Below are 23,129 nucleotides of genomic sequence, written 5' to 3' on the forward strand. Positions count from 1 at the left end.
GCGGCGCTGTCAACGGGTGGCTTAAAATTCGATAGATTCCTGAGAACCCCGCGCGTCATCGAACGCGCCCCGAGGTCACAGCCGTATTCGCAGGGGCTGCATCGGAGAACTCACAGAAGAATGTCGTAGATATTTTGAAGATCTTTATTTGCTATCGAGCCCTTCACGACGCAAACATCATGGCTACATTTATTACTTTTCAATTTTTTTTGGGTCGCAGAAACATATTCATTCAAACAGAAAATCGATCGGTACTGATTTCTGTTATCAGTTTAGGTGATATTTCACACCGATAATAACGGAGCACTATATGAAAAAATGATAATCAATACAAAAATAAAAACTATTTGTTCCCGTGTGAAATGTACTGAAACATTAACGAATTATCATTAACCGATGAAATCAATTCTTTTCACGACAGGCCAAAAAACCGAAACCACGCGTTGAGACCAGGCCGGTAAGTTCGCCCCGTTCCAAATTGTATATATCTATGTGTCCGCACGCGGCAAACACCTCTGGTCCGCCATATTGTTTTGTAAATCACGCCTCCTTGTTGTAAAGCCATCCATAATGTATAAATGTCACTGTGTATAGCATCGCAGTGGCTTCCACGCGCAAAACCCTACATATCATATAGTCGTCATTATATACCACGTTGGAGCTGTTTGTGTTTATGTAAATGTTGTAAGATACGAAAAGCGCTTGTTGTTCATATTTCTGCGATGTCAGTTTTTCGTTTCAGGTGCGCGCGCATCGTCGCAACTCGTAATTTGCATGAATCGATAATGTATGCGGACGGAGAAAATCTCTCCGATTAAAACACTCATCGCACAACAGGTCCTGACCAGGCGTATCGGAAATATCCGCCCCGGCTAAATTCAATCGTTTTCGAACTTAACCATTTCGTTTCTTACAAGAATAGCGCGCAAAGTTTCGACTCAATAAAAGAGTTTCCAGTTTCTAGACGCCATTTTATGGCGGTCCCTCGACGGTCCCATTGTAACGATAATTTTCGCCCATTTTTTGAAACGAATGTTTTCATTGAATTTCAATTAGCTCTGCGATACCTTGCTTGATAAAAATAATTTTCACACCATCATAAAGGAAATGGAATTTAGATTTTTGCCGTCGATCCATGGATTTTTCGAACGCAACGATTGACAGCGTTACCGAAATGAAAACCGGGGGCCGCATATTTTAATCGCGCGTCAAAGAATTCTCGAATTTTATGTTTCTAAAACCCAATTTTTCGAGAGGTTGAAGGCGTTATTTGTAATTATGGCTTTAACTATGCGCCTTTACAAAAACATTTTCAAAAATGATTTTGAAAATGGCCTATATAATCCCCTCTTAGTTTTTCTACATAATGGTGGGTTTTCTTCAATATTGAAATAAAGACTATTGTCTACGGAAACCAATTTTTTATCATCAATTCCTCAACGATTCACTTCCGGTCGTAAACTTTTGAGAAGATGCCCATGCGGTAAGAACAGTTCGTGCTTTCCAGACATCGAACGAATATGAAACACGTAATAACGAACGAGCGACGTCGAGCGACGCTTTATGTCGGATGGCGGTTTATTTCGTCGAAGCAAAGTTTATTGTTTACTAACGTTATCTTTCATGCGCTTGTAATATCAATATAACTCGTTTAAAGCCGTCATTTTCCGTAGCCATAGCAGCGGAACTTGGCTGTAAGTGACAACATTGTAAAATCGACGATTTATGCCACGCGAGATTCACGTTACCCAGCTAGTTCTTTATAATCTCGACACAACGCGGATTAGTGACATTTTCACGAAGTAACGACGGCCGTTCCCAAGATATTTTTGTCGGCTGCTGATCTAGCGACAGATTTGCAAGCGATGTTTATAGCGGTATTTGCCGTCAAAAATTGAATGTTTAAAGGTCACAAATTAGACGTCGCGGTCGCTTTTATTTCGTTTCACGTATATGGCTTTCGCTTCGTTTTCAAGAACTGGGTGGAAAGGCGACACGCGGTCGACTTAATCGATTATCAATATTTCCAAACGGCGGCAAAGTGGCACAAGGAGCTTCTCGGGGATCCTGTTCTACAGCCCCTGCGTGATATCGTATATGGAAGACGCCGCCGGCTCAAAACTAGAAACAATTCGAATTTCGCGTAGCAAGAAACAAACGTCGATTCCACAACAGAAATCAAGCAGTTTTACGTCACGAATTAGATTACCCCGGTCCGGTGTTAAACGTGCATTTCATGTTGACCAGTTTGTAGTTGTCTGATTGGTGATTGCCAGCCCTGTACCGATAATTGAATCGGGTAGAATAGTCCCTGTAGTCATTGATTGAAAGCCTTTTCCTGCAGTGGCACCAGCAAAGAAACAGTTTTCTGTTCACGGCGATAATGAAGTGAATAAAACGTAGTTGTGATCCCTGTGCTCGAAGATGCTTCACTTCTCCCATTCTCTCTCTCAGCTTCTCTCTCTCTCCTCTCTGTCGTCTGCGATGCGTGTATTTGTTTGTTGAGTGGGCGTCGAGCCAAATGAGCCAAATGGACCATTTTTAACGTGTACACCAAAGGAAGATGGGGATTACACGCAATCGTAATTATTCGACTATCAAACGATTACTCTAAGATGCCGCTCAGTTTCTTTCTAGCGTTTACCTTCCAATTTACTTTGTCGATTTCTAAATAGCACACGACGTATCGCACTTGTTACGGACCTGTTCTACGAACAACAGCTCAAACTCTAAAATCGATTGAATTTCTTCACTGATTCAGTAAAGGACGATGATCTCTATCTGTGATATCGAAACGTCGTGTTTTTTACATTTTAGAAATAAATTCTCGATACTAAATTCTTTTAATTGTACATAGTGGGTCTTTATCCTACTATCAGTAAAGCAGTCTTGAAAACTGGGCCCTGATTCTTTAAACGCTAGGCAACACAATCCTACCTTCACTGGAAGCCTACGATCCACCTAAGATGGCTTACGACAACATGTTTATTTTGTTGAAACATTGTTTGTTGTTAGATACATGTAGAAATTGACGAATCGAATGAGCAAACATTCGATATCATCATATTTGGATTTCGTGGTCAGTGCTGCAGCTTATGGCATTCACCTTAGCATGGGGAACCCGCATCACCAGCTATCCCACCAGATGGCGTGACAAGCAGTTGGTCTATAATGAACTTTGAACTAGATTTTTAGACTCCCGAATTCACATATTGTCACAGCCCCCGTATACAATACTTCCATTCTTTATACTCGAATTTCACTGCTAGGACTGAGGTACCCCGTTGACGTCATGAATCGGGTACCCTATCGTCATGTTTCACGTTCCGGTTTGATGACGACACGCTTGAATGCCATTGTTCCAATCGAGCTGAGCCACCGCGCACCAGCAGCTGGTTGATGCCAGTTCGTGATTAACACCGCTTATCCTAAATCAACAGTTCAATATTTACTGACATTGATTAACGCGTCCTTTAATTACGCGGTATCTCTGATGCCGAAACGAGATTTCTTGTTTTGCTTCCGTGGATACCCTCGTCTCCAGGGAGACCGACGCCGTCATTCCGTTACCAAGGTTACTAACCCGTGAACGAAATCATAATAAATTCGAATTATAATTTTCGGAACGTTCCCCGAGGAGTTTCAGACGTTAATGCGACTGACTGACGTTTTCAAATGCGGATTTAAAAATCATTTTTTCATTTTCGATAATTCTCTCCCGCAGATACGACGGCGCTCGGCCCATTTTCAAATTGAATGTAACGATCTTTTTCGCGACTGTTTCTATATCCCGAAGACTATATATCCGTCCATCCATTAAAGCTCGATATAACGCTATAAAGATCCGTCTTTCTTCTCCCCTATCGTTCTGTTACTAATTGGCGCTAATGTATCGCGCGTGGATCTTCAGAATACACGAGATTTATCATCGGTTCGACGTAGAATTGAAGAGGCGAAATCGTGTGTCAGTTCCATCAGCCTTTACATTCGCGTTGATGATAATCCCTTAGTTTTATACTCGAACAGAAATCAAAATAGATCTAAGACCCGGAGCCAGTTGCGGCAGGCGTCGCAGCTTGAAATAGGCTGTCTACAATTAATACGTGCGTTTTCTCTTATTGACGAAATAAATTCACCCATGCCTTGCACCTTCTATCAAACGGAGACACAAGTGGAAAATTCTGAAAAAGCACCATTTGGGTTTACCCAGTCGTGTAGTGTGGCTGTCTCCACAGTAATCTCCGTCACTCTACTATCCTAGTGTACCCAGTGTGGTACATGAGACACTAAGGTTCTAGGTGAACCTACCCATAATCATGTATTCTACGGGTTTGTCGGTATGTCAGTTTGGCGGTTTGTCAGTATGTCGGTTTGCAGGTATGTAGGTTTGTCGGTATATCGGTATGTCTCTACGTCTGTGTGGCGTAATGTAGGTAAGATTCAACAAGTCGAATATTGGCGGATGAATTTCATGTGATCAGTCTCTGCTCGAACTATTTAATGCTATTATGGACTGGAGCCATATAGATAGATGAGTGCAGCTTGGCGCTATAGATTGTATATTTTGACAAACATATTTTCTTTAACGCCCTAGAATGCCAGAATACTGCTAAAACATTTTATAAGACGACCCTCGGATTTTACTCGTGGCAACTTGCCATCTAGCCCCACATCGCGTGCACTGTGAACACACCACATATAGTTTTTTTCCTAAGGTTGTTTATTTTACCCGCGCTGATTCGTCCAAATAGCGACGGTCAATCCTAAACCTTTCGTGCTACGCTTATCAAAAAGATCCGTCGTTCGACGCAAAAGAGAATGCGAGCGCGCAAACAATGAATATAAGGTAATGGTTTTGAGTGCAATGCCGTGTTTCCTATCGACGCCGCCGTAAAACGAAATTCACTTGAAACCATCTTCCGTGACGTCATCGCACACCGGTGCGGAATCAATACGATCTGATCTGCTGATGAATCTTTCGCAACAGAAATCGTAGAATTATTTTTCACCCTCGGAATCCATCAAGATTATCGATCCTGGCATCTAGACTTTCACGCGCGGCTGTTAAGACCTATTTAATTATTGGTCTCTGACGTCACGACCTGCGACGACTCCGACGCTGTTTATGACGGAAGTGTCTTTTCAATAGCTGGTTTCGGGTGTGATTCATTTTCTGTTTAAGGTGTTTGATGGAATCTCGTTTCGATAGAAAGTTTACCGCCATACGGTTAGAACAATATAGAGGCTCTATTGAGTAATTCTAATTCACTAATACGTCATCATCAGCGTCATCTACACGGCTATCAGATGAACTAAGCGATGTGAAAATTCCTTCAGATTTACACTTTTCAATCGTTAATATTTCAGTTATCCATCACTCATTACAGCTGAAATTTCACGAGATGGATTATGATGTATTTATGACGTAACATTATCTATCGTCAAAAACCAAAGCTATTTTGGGCTACACTTTGATCTTTAAAAACCTACACGCAAAAAGGCTTTCGCTGGTTATTATAACTTTTCTCGGCGCACCGCACTTCATTTGCGAATCGCGCAAAACGACAAATTCTATATAAAATATGAATGGATTAATGAATGCTTTGGCTTGGCATTAAACGGGACGTTTATTGTGTCTGCAATCGCTTTTGATTTATCGTCTCTGATAGAGATTAATGTTTAGTCGTGTCGGTTTTACGCATAGAATGAGAATTCACAATCTGTTCGCCTCGATAAGCGCGCCCGGCCCTGTGAATCACGTCATCGTCTTAATCTGAGGCGACTTATTGTTTTTCCATTTTCGCCAGTAACCGCGGAGTAATCGCGTTTACTCGCTCGATTATCACGTTCTCTCGGGGAAGAGTCGGCGTCGTACATTTATGACCGGTTATTTCGTCTTTCCAAATGAGATATTTTGACCGCTGGGGACTCGGAAAATCGCTTTTCCATATTTGCAGCTTATTCGCCGTCACCCGACGACGTTTCGGTGTTATCGATCGCCGATGGTCACGCGAACTTGATTTTCTTTCTTCAAGTATTTTTTGCTGTCGGGAAATTTATCTATGAAAGTATTCATTTCAACAAGACATCTATTGTACCCGGCCATAACGTTGAAAATTTACAACGAACAAACATGTTACTATATTCATAAAACCCTAATTACATATGAAATCATTGGACGAACAGCGAGACATAAACCAGGACTCGAAACCGATGATTCGGTTCGCCAGCTGCCGCACACAACAATACATGAACCACGGAAACGAACCTACAGCACCACCTGGTGGCGAGAAACATAGTAGCGTTGTATAACACGATACCAGTTTTCTTCATATTCTGGGATTTTAAAGGGGCTACATTCATTGATAAGTGTATCGTATCGTGGCTGTTGCTATGATGGTGTTATCTTCTATTTTCAACATCAGCTGAATATATTTCGAAGCAATTATCAGCATTGGTAGAATATTTACACGCACTCTAGCAGATATTTCATAAGAGGGCTAATTTTCCGAGGGGTGAATGTAAAAAAGAAAGGGGTATAGTCACACCTTTAAAGCCTGTTAACGGAGAACACAGGACGCGGAAATGGTGGCGCCCAAGAATCAGCGTCTGTCTCTTGTTTCTGGTTTCGTGGTGTGCGTTGGGAATGAGATCGCTATAACGACTGTGTTAATCAGATCGCTATCATTACTCGTACACCGACTGCCTAGATGTTTTCGAAATGCCCTCCGCAGCCGTGATATTTTTACACCTTCTCCCATTATTTTCTCAGGTACCTCTAATCACATTTTGTCGCTTGTATTCGCAATAATTACCTCGACGTGGCGAACGCGAATTAAATCCATCTATTTAGGAAGTATGTATATATATGTAGACCTGTTTCCAAGCTATGTGTTTAGAGATACGATACAATGAACCGATGTGTATAATTCGAGTTCATTGTTGTCGATTGATCCGGTTGCTATGGTCGTCGCGCTCGCGTCGTCTGGGAAAAGATGAAAACAATTCGCGTCATTTCCGAGAACTGCGAACGTTTTAAGTTCCGTTCAGATAAACAAGACGACAATTCTGAGACAGGTTCTAGCATTCTTGCGGTATACGTACATAAGCGTCTCAAGCAGCGCTGAAAATCGTTTTTGTTGTTTTGGAAGAACCGCTTTTTACCGAAGTTTTTTTCTTACCGAATCTAGCTTTCTTCATTAGAGCAGTTCCCCCCAAGCGCTGACATAAATTACTTATAGTTTCTTTGCAAAGGTTTCGTCACACGCAATATGGTGATTGTTGATCACTATGGCCAGGAGGGTCATTTCGCTGACTGTCAAAAGTTCCATAAGTATTAGATGTTGTATTTCAGTGAGATGGACCGAGCTCGTCAAAACCGAAACGACAATATTTCTAATTTGAATGTTCGTGAGCTTGAGGAATTCTTTTTGTAAATTCCCGTAGATTATCTTGGTACCTGATTATATCTACTTTCTCGACGCTGTTCAGCTGGTGGCAATAATTATGTTATTTACGGATGACAGTCGTCGGAATGTGTAGTTTGAAATTAGCTTTGTTTTGGCGCGATGAATTTATCCCGCACTGCAGAGAAATGCACTATATACGGACTTCACCAGTCGCCTAGCGAGTTCCTTCATGGACGTATATAAACTAGATTACGGCCCGTACCTGCGAACGTGGAAACTATAGAAACCAACAGACAGTCATATATATATATATATATATATATATATATATATATATATATATATATATATATATATATATATATATATATTTTAATTTAATATATAATATTTAATAAGAATTTAATATATATATATATATATATATATATATATATATATATATATATATATATATATATATATATATATATATATAAGACAGTATATATATATAAGACAGTCTGTTGGTTTCTATAGTCAAGTGCCTGCCGGATATCAGTAAAGTGAAAACCAAAAATAAAATGAAGAAAACTACAAGAGAATCTAACATTTCGACTCAATTGTATGAGCAATTTTCAAAATCAGATTTTGAAAATAGCTTGCATGATTGAGTCGAAACTCTTTTTTCATTTTATATTGGGTTTATACTTCACTAACTAACTCTAGTCCGTACGTCCCTACCGGAACGGACCGATCTAGAACGGACCAAATCAATGCTGCGCGTTGGTCACATACGTTTTAAAGCGGCTCCATCGCTGATACAGCTAGGAGCAACACGGTGATTGACAGGCAATCAGAGCAAAGATTCGCACGCAGAAAGAATAATGGTCAATTCTAAAATCTCGAACGGACCAGCGATTCAATGTTTTGGTCGGTCTAAAACGGATTGGAACGGACTCTCCGCTACGTGTACTGAGAACACTAAGTCAGCTCTGATTTAGTAAATTAGGATGGACTAGATGTTGGACATGGATGGACTAGATGTAGGACGTGGATGGACTAGATGTAGGACGTTCTGAAAATAAAGTAGTGCGGCTCATGATTCGACGATGCATTTCCTAAAAGCGTCTCCTCATCCGCGCAGTAAAGCACGCGTGCATTAGTCGAAAATGATATATTCCGAAATGCGAATGAATTCAATTCGGTAAAGATGCCGATTTTTGACTGAAATTGATGCCTTTTTATTGACCGCGTTCACCCGTTCTCTTCGCCAGATATAAACCAATGTCGCTATTGTTCTGAAAGCGCCTCGGTTAGAAAATCTAATGCGGATGATAGACTTTTGTCTAAAATTTCTCTATTCATTTTGCGACGCAACGAATATTAAAAAAGACCAGTTTCTCGGAAATATCGACTGCGCAGCAGCGATGGCTTTTGTTGGTGTTTTTTTTATCTTTCTTTTAGTTTCGCGTAATTAATGAGGACTTTTTGTCCGACAGTGTCAGATCCCGCTTGTGGCAAGCGACGATCCACCGGGTGTCGCTGGTGTGCATTCGGTCAAAGATATCGGATTTTTTCTCAGATTCGTTTTCTAATATTTGATAACTTTTCAAATTCTACAGATGGTGAAACGTCGCGCAATATACGAACCTCAACAATGAATCAGAGTTTATCAAGATATACGATTTTCCTGATACCCCTATAAAACCCTAAACCCATCTAAACCCCAACCCTCTTCCATAGTGTGATGTTTTATGTGGGAGACTACAACTCTAGTATTTACATTTTAACTTCTGTAATATATGTATCTATTTAATTATGTGTCTACAAATAAGAGTATTATACTATGTTATAATTCCAATGTAAATAAAGATTAGTATTATAATGATACTAATGATAATAATAATGATAATAATAATAATAATAGTAGTAGTGGTAGTGGTAGTAGTAGTGGTAGTGGTAGTGGTAGTGGTAGTGGTAGTGGTAGTGGTAGTGGTAGTGGTAGTGGTAATAATAATAATAATAATAATAATAATATTAATAATAATAATAATAATAATAATAATAATAATAATAATAATAATAATAATAATAATAATAATAATAATAATAATAATAATAATAATAATAATAATAATAATAACAATAACAGTAATAATAATAATAATAATAATAATAATAATAATAATAATAATAATAATAATAATAATAATAATAATAATAATAATAATAATAATAATAATAATAATAATAATAATAATAATAATAATAATAATAATAATAATAATAATAATAATAATAATAATAATAATAATAATAATAATAATAATAATAATAATAATAATAATAATAATAATAATAATAATAATAATAATAATAATAATAATAATAATAATAATAATAATAATAATAATAATAATAATAATAATAATAATAATAATAATAATAATAATAATAATAATAATAATAATAATAATTATAATAATAATAATAATAATAATAATTATAATAATAATAATAATAATAATAATAGTAATTATCATTATTATCATTATTATTATAAGTTTATTGAAATTAACCGAACTTAAATTTGGTTGTCCTAGGGAATTAGGATTGTATCTACACTCCAAACATAACAAAAAGACTATATAAGATACACATACAATATCTACAAAACAACAGAAAATTTTTCTTGACAACATGTAGCAAAGTTATCAACAATATGTCATGCATTATCTACAATATTGAAGGGATCATATTGATTCGTACGCGCGCCATCTAGTGGGATAGCTGGGGTACCGGAGTCCTCCAAGTAGAGCGAGCAGATTTTGTTGTTGTTTGTTTCGGCATCATCGTCGTCGCGACGACCGAACGCTATACGAAACACGATAGCGAAAACGACAAGATTGGCCTTTTATACGCATCGTAAATCAATAGGCGACTGTCGTGATAAATTGGAAAGTGCAGTCAGCATCATCAGCTGCAGCCGGCATCTGCGGCATCTGCTATGCCGTTTCGTATCTAAGTGTGATCCAATTTCCACAGTCGTATAGACTCGGTCTCTTCGCCGTCGACTGTGTATAAACGCGGTATATCACTGAATCCATATGGTTTAATATCGTTATCTTCGATGGAGCCAACAGTTTGACAGTCGAATAATCAAATCTTCTACTTCTTAACTGATGGAAATACCGCCGTATTATACGACAATAGATCGGCACTGAACCAATTCCGCCCTCGGTAGGTAAATATGCCATAACCCGATCTCTGAATCGTCTGAAAAAGCATCTTCGCAGAATCCTTCATGTTTCTGTAGTTCCCCGAGGAGTGTTCCCCGTGTTTGCGTATATGCTAAGTCCACGGGTGTAGAATAATAAAAAAAAACGTGCGCCAGAAGAAACTGAAAAGCACGCACGTGCACACATCCTGATCAAATATATCATCTCTAGAAATAAATCTGATTTTCAGGAAATTTCAACGGCACAATAAAGCGATGACGCCGTTCTGGTAACAGCGTTTATCGAATCACCAAGTCGATAAATTCGCTATTCGATTCCCGACAACCGATATACGGTTTTTTCCAGCCGATGCATTGTTGGCGTGATGAAGTAAATTGGTAAGAAATTCGATCATTTGTGACGTGTATGCAAGCATGAAATTACTTTGTACACGCTTGTGGGGCATGTTGTTTAAATAGTTCTTCGGCAGTCATCGAGCAACTATTATGTATATGGCCGGACTGTTTCCGCCGCGTAATACTAGACGCAGGGGTCCGTATGTACCACGTCTGACTCAATCAAACTCGCCGAATGCACGATGGAGCGATCGGGAGACCTTGAACTATAACCGTTTCACCGGTATATAAATACGGCAAGGACGTTGCTCTTGTTTATGGAGTGGAGCGCGTTCGTCGGTCGATTCGTTGGAAACCGACGTTACGTCGAAAGAAACAATATTATGCATCGTGGTGCTCCGTACGACTCGGCGACTTAAAGACAATAGAAGAAATAGAACAATACAGGAACATGAACTAATATTGCCTTTTTTGTTAAAATGTTATTCGAAAAGATGTTTAGATATTTTGCTGGGCTGAGTCATTCATAGTTACTACAATGTATAGTGTTTGTCACCCGAGTTAAGAATTTACACCAAGGGGTAATTTTGATAGCCAGCCGGTCTATAAAACCGGGCCCCGGTTAGGGATTTATTCGTTTGGGTAATGTTGATACCCAGTCTATAAAACCGGGTCCAGATATAAGAATCACACCTAAGGGGTAACTTTGATAATCGGTCTATAAAACCATAGAACTATAAGCGAAAGGGAAGGCCAACTCCGTGAAGTCCTATACATTTGCTTTTGCTATCTTCGAAATTGATCAGCGCCCTCACCGGTGGCGATAAACGATAGGTTCTCGGAAATATTTTGGATTATCTTAATTTGTGAGAGCATTGCCGTTTTGACCGTTTTTCAAGATTTGGTATCAAGACTTAAAGAAATCAACGAAAAACGCTAAATTTAGTCTACAAAATCTATTGTTTATTGCCACCGGTGAGGGCGCTGAACAAAACACACGATTACTAGCGCTACCGAGCGGATTTTATAGTTGGCCTTCCCTTTCGCTTATAGTTCTATGATAAAACCGTGCCTATAAGTTGGGGATTTATACCTCGGGATAACTTGAATACCCAGTCTATCAAATCAGGCTCAGGTGGAGGATTAACTCCTAGGGGTAACTTCGATACCCAGTTTATAAAACCGGGTCCAGGTTGAGGGTATACACCTAGGGACAACTTTGATACCCGGTCTATGAAACCGGGTCCAGGTTGAGAGTACAGACCTAGGGACAACTTTGATACCCAGTCTACATAAAACCAGGCCCGGGTTGAGGATTTACACCTACAAAGTAACTTACTACCCTGCCCAGGTATTCTATGATGGTAACTCATACGGGAAAGGGATTTCATGCCGCAATATACAATTTTCTTACAGGAAACTCTATCTGATTGATAGCGGTGTTGTCCGATCGTGCAGCAGTGAACACGAGAACAAACATCAGTTCGATTACTAGCAATATCCGCGCTAGAATTATGAACCTTTATGGAGACGGATTAGTCGAAGTTGCTGATCGGTCTCGGATAAACCCGTTAATAAAGCGACCGTTGTGACGACTATTTCAATAGATGTCATTCTTGTCGATTAATAATAAACAACATTTGTACAGGTCTCTTACATAGACGTATCGACGACAGGTCTATTATCACCGACAGTCAACATAGTTATCAGTTCATTATTAAGATCTTCGTGACGTTTGTTGTCCGTATTCTTAGAACGTTCAATAATCAAGAGCTCGACTTGAAGTACTCCATCCATAAGTTCAACCAGTCATCCGGCTGAAATTTGACTCTAAGCGTTAAAAAAGTCATCATACCATATCACATTTATTTTCTCAATAATTACATCAATGTACATTAGGATACATTAGAATTACAATACAAAAGTACTATAATCAATTTGGAACATTGCAAACGAAATGATCAGGAACCAGTTGCAATTCAAAAGCAATCAATTGAGCCGTGCTAAAATTTGGCTTGCGCATTTTTGGTCGGGTCAAATTTGCTCGCGTGATCGCGGCTATACACCAGGACTGAGGCCCACGAGGCTCCCACTGAATATAAAAGCATCAACCACTATGAGTAAGAAAAACTATTTTGCTGGTTGTTTTTTGTTGGTTTGTTATTCTCGGGTCCTTTATAAAAAAAAAAACAGACGCACGACTCGTAGGGCGGTAATGTATGGCAACTTCCCGGATACAGTCGGTTATAAAAGAGTCGGATTAATCAAAAACGCATGTCTCTGGATACTCGGGTATTTTCTGTATGTAGCCGTCTGTATCCCTGTCAGTTGTTGTGTCTCGCAATGTTTTTCACTGTCACGACGCCGTAGCCGTGATAAATGGCCACTTTTACTGCCCTCGATTCTCGTTCCCGGCGGTAACATGGTCGAGTAGGCATCGCTAATTCCGACCGTTTCTCAAAGCGCAATTCTATACCCGGCGCAAACCGGAGAACGCCAGTAGCGCCGTGGAGAGACCCGATCAGACTCGGCGCGCCGTGCCATTCACTCGTTCGAGAAACGCTCCACGGGTTGCGGATTTTAATTGAATTAATTATCGTTGATCAACGCGACGCGGTTAAACGCGACCGCGAGAACGATCAGACCATCCTTAAACACGTATAATTTCGGGAGCACGTTCTTCCCGTGACGTGTCACATGTTTGAAACCCATAACGACGTAACGGTTACACGGTTTTGAATTCAATTATGATTAAGCTAACGTATTTCCATTTACTCGTTGTAACAGACCATAGAACTATAAGCGAAAGGGAAGACCGACTCCTCTAAAATCCGCTAATCACTGCTAGAAAAATCTTGTATTTTGTTCAGCGCCCTTACCGGTGGTGATAAACAATAGATTTTGTAGACTGGTTGCCGGTCGGGTCTTTATTCTCAATTTATCTTACTACAAAAGTCTTACTACAAAATCTCGAAAAACTTTTCAATGCTCAAAAAGATTAATATAATCGAAAATATTTTCGAGAACCTATTGTTTGTCGTCACCGGTGAGGGCGCTGATAAATTTCGAAGATAGCAAAGGCAGATGTATAGTGACGTCACGGAGTTGGCCTTCCCTTTCGCTTACAGTTCGATGAACAGATGCGTCAAGCGAGGGCACAAAATAGTGACGTAATACGCAACAATGTGTTTCAATTCTCACCCGACACGGGGTAACCGTATACATTCAAAACTCTAGCCGCGATCACACGACCGATTTTCGCCCTGGCCAAAACGTCGGACCAGGCCCGAGCGAATCTTTGCACGGGACAAATGATTGCGTTTTAATTGAAACTGGTTCCGAAATGACTCATTTTGAGAGTTTTTAGTATCGAGTGAGTGGTTTGCGTGTGAACGCGCTCTCTGATTGAGCACGGGTCAATTCTTCTTCCCCGTGCAATCGCGCCGCTTCTTTTACACTCAGAGTTCTCATTGACCCCGAATTCAGCACATATTTACTTCCCATCTCAAATTACAGTTATTACCCGTTAACGTATACGCGAATTGCCATCAAAAAACACTCAATTCGCCGTAAAATTGAATGGTTATTATCAACGACCTAATGGGATACGGCACTTCTAGGCGACTACTATGGCAAGCGAGGTATCGATGAGGGTCCGTCGTGGTTCGGTGTCTCCTGCGTTCGATGTAAATCGAGCAAACCTGACGTAAATCTTCGGGGAATCCGTATATCACCGACAGATGACGTGACGAGCGCCCAATCTGTATATATTGTAAATACCTTGTTATGTTTTTAAAATGATTTTGTGTTCTTTTGATATGAAAATATTTGTAAACAAAATCATTTTCCTTCCACGTACCATGGACATGGTTGGGCAGTAATGAATTATCTTATCTCTAGTCGAAAATAGTTCATTTCTAATAAAGTGAACTGAATTTTTAAACTCCTGAATCCAAACATTCTTACACGTTCCACCGATTATACCAATTTCATCTTTCTACTCGGTGTTTGGAATAGTTTCTATTCACTTATGGGAAAAGTCGATTAGAAATAAAGAATTTAAATTGACTGCCCTGAAGACGTTTACAACCAGCGAACCTGGCAGATCCCCGCCTGCCACAGGTGGAATCACAGATTGCCACAGTCAGCGTATCGTCAACCATTGAAAACTTTACCAAAAACCCGATAGAATAGTCAATCTTTTTTTGGTGATACAGTTCAGTAGATGAGTCATCGGATTGTTGCAGATAAACTTATTCCGGGGTTTTTTGGAACTAAAATTACACCAAGTCCGACTTCTTTTTTTCAGACCAGCGATCGAATCCAGTATGTTCCGAACTCGATCACGGGCATACGGGTTGATTTGATGTTGGATCACAGACGCAGGCAAAACCAGAGAAAACAATGCTGTCAAACGGGTCGAATGAGTCGACTGATATCGTGCATTATGGCGTCTACCGTCAGTTTGCTGTTGTTTCTGCTAACGATGTTAATAGTGAACGTCGGCTCTCTGACTGGTAGCGGGAATAACGAGGGTTCGGCGAACGGCACCAAAGAAAAACAGTGGTCGAACAGGGACTGTTTCGGACCTTGCAGGTAGGCACTTTTAATCATAGCTCTTTTATCCTTCTCATCAGAACGTAGGTTCCGATAAAGGTAATTATCGATTGAACCATAGACCATATAAAAGCACAGGGACTATATAAACCGAAATCGTTCCATCTCCTTCGTTTTAGAGTCCATGATTGAATGTTAGGTTGATGAAATATCAATTCCGGATTAAAGATTCCGGATTCTCTCTACCGGCCGCTTCTATCGGGTTCACAGATATTACGCTATTCCAGAATAGGTAGAGCGTATTCCGGTCGAAACAAACGCGCCCGAAGAGAATCGCAGAATCGGTAGAGACCAATCAAAACCTACCAAACTCTCTACCGGCCACTTCTCAGGTTTACAGATTATACTATTCCGGAATAGTTGGAATGTATTCTGGTCTACGTAGGTGCAGCCTAGAAGTAGAATAAAACAGAGAATAATTCTTGTATCAGCCTCCATGCAGGGGCGGATCCAGCCTACCGCTACCATCGCCCGAGTTTATAGAAGTGCCTTTCTTTTTGCAACTTCTGGTAGAAGTAATTAAAAACTGAAATTAACTTAAATCTAAAATTCTTATTTTTTGTGAATTAATTTCTTGAACGGGTTAGAATTTCATATTTTGTGGATGAAGAGAGAAGGATTTGATGCCCCAAATTGACGGATTGCATCTTAGAGCCCTAAAAGTTCAAAATGTTCCAGGTGCCCTTCCACAGCTGAGCTGCACTGGGAAACCTAGGCTTTTAGTTCCGCTTCTATGCCATTGATCGGGATTTCTAGCTTTATGTATATTTAACCTCACCAGACATGTAGCATGTATCAGATAGAGCTGTATCCGATAAATAAACAATTTGTCACGGTTAGTGATTGGCAAAATATGATCTACCGTAGTGATTATGTAGGCAGACGTGAGACCCGCCGACTCTATCGTCTCATCATCAAATCATCATCATTATCATCATCATTATCCCTCTCTCTCTCCTCCGCGTTGTTTGCTGCTTCGTGTCGCAGGTAATTTCTATCGCGCATTTGCCAGGATTTTTCGCCGCCCGCTGTCATAAAAACCAATCTTTAAATGGCGCACGTTATACAGAGATACAAATCTATGCGAACGCATGTACTTAGCTCATCCATCAAGCGAACATCGACATTGCTATAATTGCTGAAACGGCGGGGTACGTACCGAGGATTTTCAGCGGATCGCACCCCGGGGACGTTTGCCAGTAATTTCTGAACACACTTTCCCAGAAGATAATTAGTCTTTTGACATTTTGGGGGACAATACTATATTATATATACTGTCTACCACAGGACATGTAGTCACCAAATCATCGACCACACGCTAGCGCATACATACATTTAGAATTGACGTGCTCGCAACTCATTCAGTTATACACTAGTTCATTTGCTCCTTCGTTTGCTTCATTCCTTGGATGGAAATGTAATTTAAAGTCACCCGTGTTGCGTGATGTTTGCGGTCGGAAGACAGGCGCGATTACTTTCGTGTTTTCTGGATACGCGCGCGGACCAACCAGGGCAGAGGGGCACGGCAAGGATAACTTTAGATGAAATCCCACAAAAGAATGACGGGTCCGATATGTTACCGTGAGCTAGGTAGTTTTTCGACGTTTCGACTTTTTCCTAACAGTCATCTTCATCTGGAATACGGATGTTGTCCTCATTATAATCATCGATGAAACACTCCGAGTTCGTGTTGTAAAGATAATATAAAATCCCTGCACACTACGAATGAAAGAAGTGATTGAAATGTTTCCATGTGCTAGGTAGTTTTTCGACGATTAGACTTAATCTGTAAGAATACTGAAGTTGTCCTCATTATACACATCGATAAAACCCTCTGAGTTCGTGTATAAAATAGTTTGGAATATTTCCATGAGCTAGGTAGTTTATTCGACTTTTCAGCTACGTATATCCGTATAATCTTCAGGAATAATCAACTATTATCATTATTAACATCATCATTATTGTTTCTATATGTATTACATTATTATCATTATTCGTTAATTTGGTAACTCCTAATTGCCCCTTCCTTGTGGCAGCACTCTTGTAAAATTGGGTGTTAAACTTTGATTTATGCAATTAAGAATACGCGATTGATGATTCTGTTACTAGTAGACTAATTATGATTCCGTTGAGGATACGAATCTAATCCGATCATTGAGATATAAAGGCAATCTCTCGTGTCACGTGTAAATATATGAAATAGGATTGTACGCAATATGTTGACTAATTGTCATTCCACTTGGTCACATCCTCGTTTGTCAGGGTTTGATTTCTGGCCGCCGAAGCTCACGCCAACACAAACCCTGTTCGCAAACCATTTATTGGTCCATTAACATGATGGCTTGTAAGAACAGCCGAAAATTCGGGGTGTCATTTTGATGATCGCATAAGAACCTATTGTGGCACTCTTTAATCTATGTTAAGGCTTGCTATTATCAACTCTTGAATATGTCGATTTAGTTTCAAGGGGTTCTGTTGTCTGAACCATGGACTCTAATGTCTGAACCGAACAAAAACGCTCCCTTGCGACCGGTCCCTGATGGGAAGATCGTTCTCTCTCTCCACGAGTCTGTGAGTTTTACTGCAGTCGTTGCCTCTTTCACCGATCACTACTACAACGCCGTTTCTTCTTCGTTGTATTAACACATTTACCACGCTATTCGCATTGCCATTCATCATTGCACAACACGTTCCGTACAAGCATAAAACACCATGAAAAATGGACCACTCGGGACTTGTTACTAACTATGCGTCTTCCTGTGCGCGCGTACTTCGCTTGGTTTGTTGTTGTGTCTTCGACGGTCTTCGCCGTTATAGTATAGATTCCGAATGCAGAGCGCAAACGCTCTCGCGTAAAAAACAAACACCAAACAATCCACCGGAACAGTATTAATCGCGTCCGCTGGAACTAAATTAAGCGGGCCTGTGCTCTGGTTGTGAAGTAAACAATTAATTAAACCGTGGAATCTATCTGTAGATTGCTTTTCTTTCAAACTGGAAACAAAGCTATTTCTAGCTGTACACTGCCTGCCAGACTGGCCTCCCTGTGACTTCTCGATTTTCATGAAACTTTTTGCAGGACACCCACGCAAATGTCGGGTCCTGTTTCGCTCCCGGCAGGTGTGGTGGGTCTGTAAGGGACACTCAATCAAAAAATCTAACGAAATTTACAAACCAAATAAACAACAGGGACAATCCCTATTTTAAGATCAATGTCGAGTCCTGTGGGAGTACCGGTACGTGTGGGAGAAATGACATTCAAAGAGAAGCAATTTCACAACTTCTAGCATATTGCGTTGAACATTTTGCTACTTTTTCCTACAATTTGGCCTCAAATCCAATTAGTTTGGAAGCACGTGCATATTTTGAACGAAAACGAATGAACCAGCGGTACCAATAAGTGAATCATTGGAAATCGATGCTCAAATTTTCTTAAGGTCGGCATCTGAGCGGAACTTCGTTAATGAGCGTCATTCCGACCATCCGACCCCCGACCCCGACCCCCACCTCTAAATACGGGCTGTTTTATTATTCATTAATTCGTTCAGAAATATTAGTATCAGAATTTAGCCGTGAAATTGCATTGTTTCAGTATGTCATGTATCAGAGCTTGCTGCTAAAGCGCGTGGAGTGGAGTTTTCAGCTTTTCGCGGCGAACATACGCGCTCATTTAACAGCAACTGATTAATGACAAAAAACTCAATTTCGCGAAGAAACAATTTATTTCCGAAAGTATCTCCTCGAACAAATCGACGCTTCGTAAAAGGCGGATCAATCAACGCTAAGGTCACGTGACCGACAGACTGAGACGTCGACCAGCTCTGGTCCGCTACACCGGCCAATAGCCGTCACTAACTAAGATGTATGGCGTCCGTGGCATCGACTTATTGGTCGGGGATCTCTGATTCTAGGTATACCGGATGATATCAGCCACAAATGCGACCAGGGTATATACATTTATAATAACGAGTCCGCGGCAAATGTCAGTTTAACCGACAAAATGTTTATTGCAAACATTAATAAAAGATGAACTTATTATTATCATTGTCACGTGGTGCGTTAATATCCTGTATGGTGGGCAACCTTCCTTCCGCAATATAGATTGATGAAATATATACCAACCTACCGGCTGGTTGTGTGTGTGTGCGCGGGTGTGTGCGGCGTGTTCGCGAGGTTAAGATCGTGTGACCACGTCGTGATATATCGTATCCTCATCTTCCGCGGCGCGATTGTGGCTTAAAGACGATGAAATTCTTTACGATAATCTTTCGTTCGATCGATTTGATCAGAATTCAGGTTTTTATTTCGAAATGTCAACACGTATTCCAGTCCAACGCACACCGCGAGTGGTCCGGCGAGAGTTCTTATTCTAAGCGCGTGCGCCGGGGCACGAGAGGCCGCTCTTTGGTCTCATCAGTCGTTGATACATCCGACCTTTCAACCTTTGATCTCCTCGATAGCATCCTACAGTTTCGTTTTTTAATGTCGTATGGTGAGGGGGGGGGGGGTTACGGAAGTGGCCAAGTTAGTTATTGTTTACATCAATTTATGTACTGCTAGGGGAGAGAGGAGTTGCTTGTTAAAGCTCCCCCCCAAGCAGAAAACCCTGTACATTAACTATCAAACTATACGCCGTCGTGTGGGGTGGTTTCTTTCTTTTTCTAGTTGTCTTGTCTTGTTAGTACGCGTAGTATGTTTATTGACATGTATTACCCATTTGTATTTGTATCCTAAGGCGTCAATAAATATGAATTGAATTGAATATAACGAAACCTACCCGGTGCACGCGTTCTTGGTCGCACTCATGGCGGTTGCGACGGGCTTTACCCTGAATTACCCTGATTAACACGTATACCTGATATAAGGAAAACCTCGCCGTGTGCGTAGGACCATAAGGTACACATCAGTGTGCACAAACTAGTCAACGTAAGTCGACCATACAGTTTTTGATGGTTCGGCCAATTCATTGCGAGTGTAAATAAAAATATACAATCGCGACATGAGCCGCAGTTAATACTGATAGTTCCCAACCGCGTTTTATCGGTAATGAGAGTGGTACACGCAACATTTTTAAATCTATTTTTCGAAATGAAGCCATTTAAACTGCAGCACAGCAGCGGCGGCGGCGCAAATAACGTCGCTTTCAGGTGTATTATTGGAGCGTGAAATAAAGATTACAAGTCGAATTACAAAATGGACCAGATCGAAGAAAAAGATTCGTTACTTATGAAACGCTGTATGGGTCAACTGGGGCCTGTTTACACAGTTAAGGCTTAGGCCTTACGTCTAAGACTAAGTCCATCTTAGTTCTGTATCTGACATAATCACTTAATACCAGTATTCATATTTAAAACCACATTTGGACTGCAACCGGGCCCTGTTTTTAAAGTAGCATAGTTTATATCCATATATGGAATAATTATGCCGGTTTTTCTATAATGGTCAAGGTGATGTCGTTTTAGCACGTAGCACTGCGCGATTATGACCATTCAGTTCGGCTGACCCCATCATTGTTAAATTGATATGCATCAAGATCTTGTCTGTGAAGTAGACTATAAGGCCTCTGGTCTTTTAAGTGCGTCGCGCATTAGTATGCACGGTGTAACATTGTACTGACATTTTTTTGTATGAACCTCTTTGTTCGGCTACGTGTTATGAGTTGAATTCTGTGTTAAAATGTTGAAAGTTATGCTTTTCTGTACGTTGTCAACCTCGTATATTTTCCTAAACCTTTCGTATCTTCAAATTGGTTCATCGGAAATTAATCCGTTAAAAGAAGAAAAAAAGGTACAAGGATAGTGCATCAAGGCTACACTTAGTTAATGTAAAATGCCTACTAAACATTGCCGACTACGGAAGCGTCCTGGGGAAATATCTTCCCCTCAAAAATCGCATTTAACTGAGAAAACTAGTTTATTCCGAGTTGCAAACTCGGAATTAACCTCGAAAAACTATCTTTAATAGATATGTCCCCAGGACGCTTCCGTAACCCCTCGGCACTGAGGTATCTCGTTACGAGCTTATCCGTTTCTCAGTTTCCGTCAAGTCTTCTCTTTAGCGACTTTTAAGGCGTTAAAGGGCCCACGTGCAAATACGCGCTACAATATCTCTAATGTATTTTCCTCATTTTTCCTCAAAAATGGATTGTTTACCTCATTTTTCTGATGTTATCTATCTGCTTTTCCGTGAAATAGAATATTGAAATGAGCTAAATCTAGCCACTGGCGATATCTGCCATCTTTTTCTCTGGCGTTCTACTTCTTAGAACGTGTGTTCAAATCGCGCTCAATCGCTCGTTACTATCTTACCAACCCGGTTTTTGCGCTTCGAAAAAACGGATGTTCGCCGAGTTGCCGGATTTCCCTCGCAGACAACGTTGGATGTACGACGTAAGCGATTGTAGAACGTGCGATGTCACGTTGCTTCGCGTCTGTTGCGGATTAACAACATGCGCACGACGTTGAACGGTTTTGTCGTCGTGTCACATGGCAGACGGTATATACGCACGCTCCCGTACACCGGCGCCTGCGGTAGAGACCGGCACTCGATCGTGAACCGAACCTCCGCAGCGAAACTCAATGCTTGAAGTGTTAATTGATGATGCTACGAACCCCTGTAGGCTGGAGATCCATCATCAACTACATCTCGTCGTACGCGTTAAGATAAAGCACATACCAAACGCACCGGTAGCTGGTTACGACGTCTTTTGCAGTCGAGAGTATCACACCAAGACAAACTCTTGTCTTGTTTGTTCAAAGCTCGATCGAATTTCCCAAGCCGCCGTTGCGTCTTGATATAAACGATCAGTGCTGTTGGAATTGGGAAGACATCAGTGTTGTTTGCGAATTTCAGAATTCAAAACATCAAAAAATTACGAAACAAGTCTATATGAAGTCGATGCTAATTTGACGCGTGAAGAGACGCCGTAGACGGTCGTTCGTATATCATCCAAAACGGTTGAAGTCGTGTTGCGGCGAATATAAGACGGTCGTTTAAAATGTCATCATCGGCGCGTGAGATTCTAAATTCAATCATACTCGAAATGCGCGCGTTGTTGATTGCTTCGCTCGTCAATACTTGTTGGGGGGGGGGGGGGGGAGAGGAGATATGATTAAAGCTTGTGGTCGATTTCGACGATTTCAACGACTCCTCTTCAGATATCACAATCACTCGACAAATAATTCGGTTGTTTCCGAGAGTTGGTTATCGTAGCGTAAGTTATTCGATGATAAATGGCGACCAGTGAACGAAATTTAATTCCCGACCGAATAATAATTAGTTTAATATATATAGTTTAGTTTAGTTTAGTTTAATGCTCAACAAAAAGCAATTTGCACAGAACAAAACAGAAAATTATAATAACTACAGAAAACATATAATTCGGCTTGACAAGCCCAAGTGAAACATATTTCAATTCCTTTTTGATGAAAATGATCCTGACGTTTTTTCCTGATTTTTCCGGTCGCATACATAAACATCTTAAATTTTTCAATACTAGGGAATTTCCTGTAATACCGTTTGCAAGCATGTTCCTGAAATCGGTTAGG

The 23,129-nt window shown here is 40.4% G+C and overlaps 1 protein-coding gene across 2 annotated transcripts in view; it reads left to right on the forward strand.

Moving 5' to 3' along the window:
- LOC141904184 (5'-3' exonuclease PLD3-like) overlaps window positions 1-23,129 on the forward strand; it is a 42,420-nt gene that overhangs the window by 8,412 nt on the left and 10,879 nt on the right. The window contains exons 3-4 of one of the 2 annotated variants that reach the window (XM_074792735.1): window positions 422-457; window positions 15,275-15,561. In XM_074792735.1, the coding sequence (XP_074648836.1) occupies window positions 422-457; window positions 15,275-15,561 (323 nt within the window). The remainder of the gene's footprint in view (window positions 1-421; window positions 458-15,274; window positions 15,562-23,129) is intronic. The other variant, XM_074792736.1, reaches the window with a different exon arrangement.

Source organism: Tubulanus polymorphus, chromosome 4, assembly GCF_964204645.1.
Source record: "Tubulanus polymorphus chromosome 4, tnTubPoly1.2, whole genome shotgun sequence".
NCBI lineage: Eukaryota > Metazoa > Nemertea > Palaeonemertea > Tubulaniformes > Tubulanidae > Tubulanus > Tubulanus polymorphus.